This window comes from Eurypyga helias, unplaced genomic scaffold (assembly GCF_000690775.1).
Source record: "Eurypyga helias isolate BGI_N326 unplaced genomic scaffold, ASM69077v1 scaffold3352, whole genome shotgun sequence".
NCBI lineage: Eukaryota > Metazoa > Chordata > Aves > Eurypygiformes > Eurypygidae > Eurypyga > Eurypyga helias.
Window position 1 is genome coordinate 11915 of NW_010235126.1, and position 10363 is coordinate 22277.

Sequence of the window (10363 nt, forward strand, 5' to 3'; positions counted from 1 at the left end):
AGCTCCCTTTCCAGCCAAAAGCTCAGGGCCCCCTTGCTCTTCCGGCGGGGCTGGTGCCTGCGGTCCGGGCGAGCTGCTGTGTGCGCCCAGCTGCCCTCCTGCAGACACCCAGGCCGGATGCCTCCTTGCACATCCCAGGGAATGGGTGTTTAGTTTAGTTTCCTCGGACTAAACTCCTATTTCCCTCGGGCTCCCACCAGTTTCCCGTCTGTTTAACACCACCGGCATGGAGCGAGAGCTCCTTGCAGCACTCCCCGCCCTGGGTCAACACCAGGGTATTCAATCAACGTACCTTCTGCGGCAGCCACTGCGGCTCCAGCTCCTATTTTTATAGCCATGCTTCGACCGATAAGGCTCTATTAATAAATCAGTCAGGCAGCACCACTTGCGCTTGCAGGAGCAAGCCCTCATTCGGTCTGTCAGTGGGGGGGGTGCTCAGCCAGGAACCAATGAATCCTACTCACAGCATCATATATGCACAATAGTTTTATTTTTTTATATAAAAAAAGATTCCTAAAGACTGCAGAACTCTTGTATCCTAATTTCTTACACAAATGCTTCCAACACCCTCTTCTTTGTAAGCTAATTCCCCCCCCCCAACAACTTGCAATGGCATGGGTTCCCCTGATTTTTGAGCTAGTCACCCTTTCTAATGGGATATGTCTAAAGCTGCAATATGGCACTTGGTTGACTTAGTTGGCAGGTTTAATATATCCAGGAAGCTGGGGTACGGAGTTGCGCACGGCTCGGAGTCCGTCAGCACAGGCGGGGAGCCTGCCTTCGCGTCCGTGCCTCCAGAATGAACCACACTTTTCTCCTTACTGTGCAAATAACAGGCGTGGGCCACCGACCAGTCCTGTCGTAAGGGATTCTCACCCTTGAAGAGGATCCCATCGTCACGTGGGGAAGCAGCACATAAACAATTGTCCACAGCAGTCCCAGGCACTGAGACCCCATCAGTCAACCGTACCGTTGTAAGACTTGTTGAGCTTGTTGAACGTGAACTCTACGTTATGTGTGGAAATAGGCTTTCGGTAGAGAGGATTGGATGCCTTTGGAGAAATGAGCAGACAAGAAGCACAAAGGTGAGGAACAAAGTCCGTGTCATGGTGAAAATGTGTGTATATCCCCCTTCCTGTGCCAATTAATTTGGAGAGAGCTCTGCATTTGGCTTTGACGGAGATGGGCGCTCAGATCCAACAGCAGCACTGTTTGTCCATAGTTTGTGCGTCAGACCCACCTCCCGGTCTGCCTGCAGGCACAGTAACACCCTCACGCACTGGGCAGCCCTCCCAGGAGGCCTTCCTCGTACACCTGACCAAGCTGTCACCTCCCCACTCCCCCACCTCATTCAGCCCTCCAGCACTGCTGGGAAATACACGATGGAAGCAAATGCTGGGATTCATGCTGCAGCCTATTTGGGCTTCCCGAGTGGAAGGGCAGTTCAATGCGGCGAGCCCTGCTGCGTGGCACTGCAGGGCAGGGACACCCACATCCCCCTCACCCACCTCCCTTCTCCATTGCTCCAGAGCTGATCACCACAGGCGCATCCCAAGTTCCTCCCTCCCCCCGTACCCCAGCAGCACCCCTGCAACCAGCGCTCACCATTTCATATCTGGCTCGGGAGCGTTCGCTTTGGAATCGGTCGAATTCCCGTCTGTCGTGAATGGTGACGAGCAGCTTCCAAAGCCCCAGCAGGATGATGCCGATCAGCCCCACGCTGCCGATCACCGCCAGCACGATGGTCACGGCACTGGGGGCTGAGCTGCACGCTGGTAATGAGGGGGAGAAGGTAATTAGTGGTGCGAGTGTATCCTGATTAAGGATACTGGGATGTAACAACCTGGACCGCAGCGACCGACCTCAGGGCAGCACTAACAGCAGTGACTAGATTAAAGAAAAGCAACAGGCCTCTCTGGAACCAAAGGGATTTTTTAAAAATTAAATAAATTTCTGGCTAGAGGCAGGTCAAAGGCACAGCTCTCATGGACGTCACCAGGGCCGGGATGTTGTCCTTTGGAGGAAGAGCTGTGCTACAGTGCCGCCCTCCAACAGTGACACATGCCAGGTGACCCGTGTGGGACACGGAGTGTTGCGGTGCTTCTGGCAAAAGCCAGCTCAGCCTCTGGCCCCTGTGGAGGCAGGTGATCACAGGCCCTTTAAATAAGTACGTTAGCTGTCAGCGAATTGACTGGTCTTTCAATTAAGTGCACGCTGCTGCACAAATCAAATAAAACGTGCAGCCTCTCGGTCTTTCCCCGACAGGCCTGTGCCTCAGAGGGCCAGAGCAGATCGCGAGAAGCCACTGCTGGGTGCTCGCCAGCACATCCTGCGGCACCACGTGGGCTTTCCTTTGAGAAACTGCATTGCACGTGATTAAAATAACGCTGGGAACCATGGCTGTCTGCGGCAGCCCCGGAGAGGGGACCAGGGACGTACAGCCCTTACGCTGCCTGGCCCAGAGGCAGAATTTCTATTTCTGTGGAAACTCAGACATCCATAGGTTGTGTAGGGCTTTCCTAATATCCCAACTTAAAAAGCAGCAAAATTAAGTGTCTCCTCCTGATTTTTTTTTTGCTCCCAGTGACTCTATCTCCAAATCAGTACGGGGCATGCTTTTTGCTGCGTAACTAGACTGGGTTTAATTTCAGCATCCCAAGCTGGCAGAAAGCCCTTCAGCCACTTGCTAGCAATGCTGGTAGCTCAGGTGCATGTTTCCCTCCCAGAGTCTTACTTTACGGAACTGGAAGAATTTGGAGATGTGTTTCAGCACTGTAAAACATTCTATTCTTCTAAACCATCCTGGTACATGTGCTTGCACATGCTTTTGAGCAGCCAGTGAAACCAGTCTTTCCACCACCCGCCCGGCGCCCCAGCAGCCCATCGTCTCTCCCCAGGCAGCCTGTGCTATTAAAAGGAAACCCAAGGAAGGGCTAACCTGGCTCTTTGAGGACGGTGAGGTTGGATTTCCCACTGGCAAGCTCCGAGTAGGTGAACTTCATGACGCAGTTGTTCACCGGGTAGGCACAGAGGATCGCGTTCGGGTCATCTGTTTCTGGAACGAGACAGAGAGTTGCAGAGTTTTGGTTTGGTTTTTTTTTTTAAATATTAAAAAAGATTCCTAAAGACTGCAGAACTCTTGTATCCTAATTTCTTACACAAATGCTTCCAACACCCTCTTCTTTGTAAGCTCATTCCCCCCTAACAACTGGCAATGGCATGGGTTCCCTGGATTTTTGATCTAGTCACCCTTTCTGACCGGCTATGTCTAAAGCTGCAATACGGCACTTGGTTGACGTAGTTGGCAGGTTTAATATTGAGAATTAGCACACTTCTCCCTTCAAACTGAGCAGGGCTTCCCACGGGATACCTGGGAGCTGAGGAATAGGGAGTGAGCCTGGAAAGCAGCACAGTTTGATCACAATTTGTGCGAACTGTAACTAAGCTGCATCCAGAATGACTGCTTGAGAAAATGTGGCACTCAGCAAATACCGCACGGCAGACTCACACAACCTCACACATGCACACAGCTTCAGCAATAAATGCCGTTTTCTTGTTAATTTGCTACATTTCTTGAAGTGTGGACGCTGAAGAGAAAGCGAGGGGCAGAGCCTCAGCCTGCGAGGACGCGACAGGGCCAGCATCAGCCCGTGGCTGGCTCCTGCTCCAGCTGTGCTGCAAACAGTTGAGGAGTTTGGTTTTAAAGGGTGAGATGGAAGGGGAAAATGGGGAGGGGAAGAGGGAACGAGGGGGAAGGGAAGAGCTGGTTAGGGGAGGATGTGGGGATGGGGGAGTTGCAAGAAATTAAACTACCTGATTTCCATGGCCATATGGATGCTCTTTGCCTCTTTCACACACCGTAGCACCAGGCAGGGCCTGTTGCTGCTCTGTCACTATAAGATGCTTCCTGAGGAAGGCGGCTTCACAAAAGCCATGACAAAGTTTCAGCAAAGCCATCCTCTAAGGGTTGCAGCTCTGTCTTCAGAGGTGATTTCAGCAGACCCACTGCCCTTCACCGACGCAGCTTGTGGGGAGTCCCTGCTGCAGGGACAGTGCCTGGGGGGAGATGGGGCAACACCTGCAGCCAGGTAGCTCTGCAGGAGCACATCTCTGTAGGCCTGCATTGGCTGAGGGTTTCAAGGGAGAGGAAGGGATTTGGGCACCCAGTGCCATTGGCTGGCAAAGACATGACCTTGGCTTAAGCACCTGGAAAATGCTGCCCACAGCTCTCCTCCTCACTCCTATTCGTGCCTGTCTGTCATGCAGAAAAATATTTGTGTTAATGACCAGTGCTATTCCAGCCCCTTATCTCTCTCTCTCTCCTGTCTATTTGTCTTGCCTTTCAATGCCTTTGACCTACTTCCAGTCGAATGATTAATACTCTCCATTCCAACAGCTCAGAGCCCAGATGGAACTGCCCCTGTGGTGAGTCCTTATGGGGTTCCTGGTGTGGACAGACCTCAGCTGTTCCTACCTCGAGACAGGAAAACCTGCTCTAACTACGCAGTGGTATCAGGGCTGGAGAAGTGCTAATACAAAGCTAGTACAATACAAAGTACTAATTAGATGAATATTGATAAAATTTCTGTGCTTTTTGACTAATGCCCTTTGAGTTGAGCAGGAAATCTTAGTTCCTTCAGACCCAGCTGCTTTCAATCCCATCCTTGCACCATTATTCTGCTAAAAGAGACTCTGATTAGAGTCCCGATAGTAATGATGATCTCTTGGTCTTGTTCCCATGGGCAGGGACATCTTCCACTAGACCAGGTTGCTCACAGCCTCATCCAGCCTGGCCTTGAACACTTCCAGGGATGGGGTATCCACAGCTTCTCTGGGCAACCTGTGCCAGTGCCTCACCCCCCTCTCTGGGAAGAACTTCTTCCTGATATCTAATCTAAACCTCCCTGCTTTCCATTCAAACCCATTACCCCTTGTCCTGTCACTACAGGCCCTTGTAAAAAGCCCCCCCCAGCTTCCTTGTAGCCCCTTCAGGCACTGGAAGGGGCAATAAGGTCTCCCCGGAGCCTTCTCTTCTCCAGGCTGAACAAGCCCAACTCTCTCAGCCTGTCCCCATAGCAGAGGTGCTCCAGCCCTCTGAGCATCTTTGTGGCCTCCTCTGGACTCACTCCAGCCAGTCTATATCCTTCTGATGTTGAGGGCTCCACAGCTGGATGCAGCACTCCAGGTGGGGTCTCACCAGAGCAGAGTACAGGGGCAGAATCCCCTCCCTCGACCTGCTGGCCACACTTCTCCTGACACAGTCCAGGATACGGTTGGCTTTCTGGGCTGCCAGCGCACACGGCCAGCTCATGTTCAGCTTTTTGCCCACCAGTAGTCCGTAGTACCCAAGCATTTTCTATAGGAATATTTTGCTTTACCTTTCTCTAGTAGCCCAGATCTCCGAGGTGCAGAGTACCTTGAGGTACCAAGTGCTCAGCACCACCCGCAATCTGATTGCCGTAGTTTAACAGAGGGTTAAGTCTAATTCCCCAGAATGTCTTAAACCAGAAATCTGGCTGTGTTTTCCTCTGAAAGCCATGCAGGGAGTTGGCAAACCACAGCCCAGCCTCACCTCCCAGGGCACAGTCAACACAAAAGCTGGCTTTAGCATGGTGCAACACCCAGGCAGGACAGTTGAACTTTAATCCCTATTATTTTCTGGCTCCTAAGAAACACAGGCCAGCCAGGCATCAGGAAGAAGATTCGTGTGGTTTGGAAGTGCCTCGTAACCTCTGGCAGTGTGCTGGTGTAGGTGCACACCCCTGTAAACCACAGGGAGGATGGAGAGAACAGGAGCAAGTCTCCCAGAAGAAAAGGTAGGAAACCTCACTGCTCATAATTTAAAAGCTAGACACTGGATATGAGAGGAGTCAATGGGAAAAACATCACCTGCAGGCAGCTCGGGAGGAAGGGAGAGAGGGCAAGCAAGGCAGAGCACTCCTACCTCTATAAACTATGGGAAGAGAAGGAGGAAATGTCAGCTGTGGAATGCAATTTATCCCTACTTGATCTAGAAACACCAGCCTCCCCATCCATTCCTCCCTCCAAAGGGTGTTGCTAAGGCCAGGGTGAGGATTGCAGTTAAAGCTGTCCATGTTTGGGTCCACTCTGTGCCCCCAGATAGCAAACAGGGACTCCAGAATGGAGCTTGAGACGAAGGAGAAAGTCATCTGCTGAGGGACACACGTGTGGGATGACCTTTGGAAGAGAACATAGAGGGCAGGAGAGGAGCAGTCCGTTCCACCAAAGCAGAACTCACCATCTCCAAAACAGCCTTGCTTTCTCTTACAGACTTCCTTCACCCAAGATAAATTCTCAGAAGATTAGAGAATGTCTTTTTTGAGTGCTACTTTGTCCTTTCACACTCCCTCACACTCATCTAATCTTCCGTCTCATCTGATCTCAATTCCACTCTCTTTGTTCCTTGCACTAGTGGTTCCCCCACATCTTGATTTTAAGATGTTATTTAAAATCAAAGGTTTTTTTACTTCAATATAGATTACAGCCCAGAGAGAGGGTCACGCATGCCCTGTTTGCACAAATACACACTACATACACACACACATTTCTAAACACCGGGTGTTCCCTGAGGCTTTCTTTACAGACCTGGTTAAGAGGAGTTCAACCCCACGGTCGCTGGCTCCCACCGCCTGCAGTGCTGCACCTACTTACCGAGAACATCCACAGTGGTGATGATCTCGTCCTTGCAGTGCTTTTGGCAGGTTTGGTTATCAGCCAGTCTTCCTGAGTTAAACAGCTTGCATTCAATGCAGTCCCTGCGGAAAGACACGTGGAGGGGAAGATTAAGCACCTGTCAGAAAACTGCATGAACATAGAGATTCTGCCCTCGGAAAAGGAATCCCTGGGTGTTGGTCCAAAGGCTGCACATGTGCACTACAAGGAATGCGAAAATTTAGGGCCAAGCATCTCCATCTCAAGGATGGATTTATTCCAGGGTGAAGGTGAAGGTGAAGGAATTCGGTGAAGGTGCAAAACAGGTGGTAGGTTTGGGGACTGTTTGCCCTTTGGATGCTGCGAGCTGCGTGTCAGCTACTGCAAAATCCATCCTGCCCGAGATCAAGGCAGGCAGCAGTGCTGCTCTGCGCCGGTCTGAGGATGATGCCCAGGGCAACTCTGTCACTGTGAGGCAGGCAGGCATCCCCATCAGCCCTTCCTCTGCAGCTTGCAGCTCTCTGGGCACAGGCATTTGCAGCTCAGGATGCAGCAAAACTGAAGTTGCTATCCCCTCCTGCAAAGTGGGGCAGCACTGGAAATGAGCAGAGACAGGAACCTCCATGGGGACTTGGGCAGCAACACTTGCTTCTTTGCCTGGGATGCTCTCAGGTTGCTTAGTGCTGCCTCCAAGCAGTGACAGCCTTGCCTAGGGCTAATCAACCCTGTTTAACAAAGTGGGTGTAGTGCCTTAGCTGAAAAGTCTCCCAGAAACCAAAGAGCTACCCATCTTACCAGTGAAGTCCCTCCTGAACCTTCCCCCCAAGAGTACCGTTTAGTGCTGCAGATGCCTGGGCAGGTGGGACACTTCTCGCACGTTTCTCCAAAAGCCCCAGGCTCAGTGCACTGACACTTCCCACACACGCAGCTGCCCCTGTCGCTGCACATCTGTCCGTCGCTGGACACACAGCCGTCCGTGCTGGTGGAGCAGTTGCAGTTGTCCCCGATGTAACCGGCGTGGCACTTGCACTCCCCGCAGTGACACTCTCCGTGGCCTGAAGGCGAGAGCAGGGGACAATGTCAGTAGCATCCCGGGCCAGCGTTGGCTGCCCCTGTGCAGGACAGACCAGCAAGAAAAGCTGCCAGAGACCTTACTTAGCAGAATATCAAACAGGTGGCTATGGGAAACAGATAGATATCAAATAATTATCTATATTTAGCAATAAAAAAATACATACTCACAGCTCCTCCAGCTTCCCTCACGACAACCAGTCACCTCTCCCTTCCTAGGTGGGACCAGGTAGCCAGGACAGGGACACAAACTGCCTTGGGAGGTACCAGCAGTGACGGTGACCATGAAGAGAACAGGGTAGGTCCCTTCGAGCAGAGTCAGCCTGCAGCTGGGGAAGCTGACTTCCACCCCAAGTCCCCCTGAGACCCCTGCTCAGCCTAGCACTTTCATCCTTCTGTGGATGGAGGCCAGTAAACTGCATGGGTCCACGTGAGGAACACCCACCTACTACTGCAGAACCCAAAGAGGATTAGCTGGTAGAGACTACATGCTCTGGTCAGGTATGTCAAACTTGTAACCCTCTTATTTTTCTCTCTCTGGATGAGGGTTCCCAAGTATCCCTCTCTTTCCAGGGTGCCCTGTTGCACCTTTCTGGTTTGCACCCATTCAGTGCTTGACACCACCAAGCAAGCATTAATTTGGGGCACCAGAGGATGAGGCAGAGTCGATGCAATCTGGCTGCTCTATCACTGACAGACAGCAGGCAGCACAGCCAGACTGCAGCCACTTTTCTGCTGGCTTGCTACGGCATCAGATTTTGCTGGCAGAGCCGCTGCACCAGTAAATAAGGGGCCCAAGCCACGCTTCCAGCCTAGCCTTCCCCAGGCCACAACACTCAGCAAGAAGTTTTCTCCTCCTCCATGCTTTCTTGCCCACTGCAGGCCCTGAGCTCTGGAGATCAGTATTACGGCTGAGCCCTCAAAATAGTGTAAAAGAGGGTGTTCCTGTGAGGGCTTCCATCTTTCCTGGACTGGCTGGTCTTCTTTCTTCTAAGAAAATTAATATTTTCTTTCTCTGTCTACACTGAGCGAAATGAAGATGGGAATAAAGCAGTGCTTCCTTGTTGGTTTTGAACCCAGGATTTAGCAGCAAAAAGCCCAGTAGGTTGAATATTTCATAAGGGCTTTCCTAGAGAAGTACTCCCCAAAACCTTAAAACCCTTTACAGAAATCAAATCGACAAGCACCATGTCCTGTGTCCAAGCGAGACCTCTACATCCCGGCCAGTACCACGAAGGTTGCTGGGACCAGCTGGACCTCCCCCAGGGAGCAGCTCAGGGCAGCTCACAGCAGAGATGGGTGAGAAACCGATCCAGGAAGGGCACTCCTCTACCAAAGCATCCCCTTGCAGCTATGGGGTTTAGCGATGGGCTGAGAAAGTCAACAGGCTTCAAGGCTTTCAGTGATGGTAAGTGGAGCGGCTGGCTGTCGAGCATCTGGTTTCAGAAAGGCATCCATCAGCTCACTGGAAATACTGCTCCAAATCCTCCTTGGTCGGTCCCTAGGAGAAGGGATGCCTTTGAAGGCATAGTTTATAGAGCTGAAGGGTTTGTGTGCAAGGCTCATCAGCAACCTAATTACAGCTCAGCTTTCCCACTGGAAACAGCCTCAAGCGCCTCAGACAAGATAAATTATATACATGCTCCTTTCATCGGCACAAAACCGCTGATCTCCCCGCCTCTCCCGTCGCTCCAGGATTAGCAGAGAGGTTGTGGATTGTCAGGCTACATCCCTTGCCAAGAGTCATGGGAACACCTTCTGTTTTACAAGGCATCTCGTATGGCCCAACACATTGCAGGATGCTCTCCTACAGCCTCTTTTGCACTCCCACTGTTTGCTTTGGATCCAGCCTGCAAACTCAAACATTACTAGACAGAGGAGGTTATGTTTACAAGATCTCTAGAGGTGACCTCCTTCCCCGCCTACATCTGATGGAGATTAAAAATCCCTCACTCTCTGTTTGCCTTCACGACAGCCTTGTCCTTTCCCCAGACACATCCGTACAGGCAGGTTTGCACCTTCCCTGCAAAGCTCTGGTTTTGAGCCCATGCACACAGCTACGTTTGCCACTGCTGCTGCTCGGGGTGCTGCTGCAGACAGGGACCCTTGCATCCTCCGCTTCCCAAATGAACCAAACAGGGTGGCTGGCTTTTTTCACAGTTAATTCAGGTGATCAGGTTCTCGCACACAGCCTGGTGTGTGCCTCCATGGTGATGCATGTGTCTGAATTAGCTATAAATCATGGGTTTCAAGAAATCCAAAGCAGCTGGCATTGGGAATTCATGGATATGGCATTTAGTAATTGTGCTCATGCTTGAATTTGAGCTGTAAGCTCAAGCTCAGAGCTGTTCCTCAAGCTCAGAGGAAGCATCTAAAAGACCTGAAGTATTTCTTTCAAACGGTGATAAGCAGAGTACATCCAATTAAATATTTTGCAGCTTAAACAAGCCAAAAGCAGATGGGCACGAGGCATGGGGGACACAACACCCAGGGAGGGCCAGCTCCGCTGCCCTTCACAGCCTTGGTGGCTCTGGCAAGGCGTGCACACCAAGGCAGGCTGTAGCAGCGCGAGGGCTGCTGCAAAACCAATGCACGTCTGGAGGGGAGAGGAAGCAGCAGG

General features: G+C 51.5%; 1 protein-coding gene across 1 annotated transcript in view; it reads right to left on the reverse strand.

Moving 5' to 3' along the window:
• Positions 1-473: 473 nt before the first annotated feature.
• The window catches only part of ITGB5 (integrin, beta 5), a 56420-nt gene continuing 46530 nt past the window's right edge, over positions 474-10363 (reverse strand). Inside the window, exons 10-14 of the mRNA XM_010146633.1 lie at positions 7505-7727; positions 6673-6776; positions 2939-3055; positions 1606-1772; positions 474-1052 (exon numbers count right to left, since the gene is read on the reverse strand). Of these exons, the coding sequence (XP_010144935.1) occupies positions 957-1052; positions 1606-1772; positions 2939-3055; positions 6673-6776; positions 7505-7727 (707 nt within the window). The 3' untranslated portion in view covers positions 474-956. The remainder of the gene's footprint in view (positions 1053-1605; positions 1773-2938; positions 3056-6672; positions 6777-7504; positions 7728-10363) is intronic.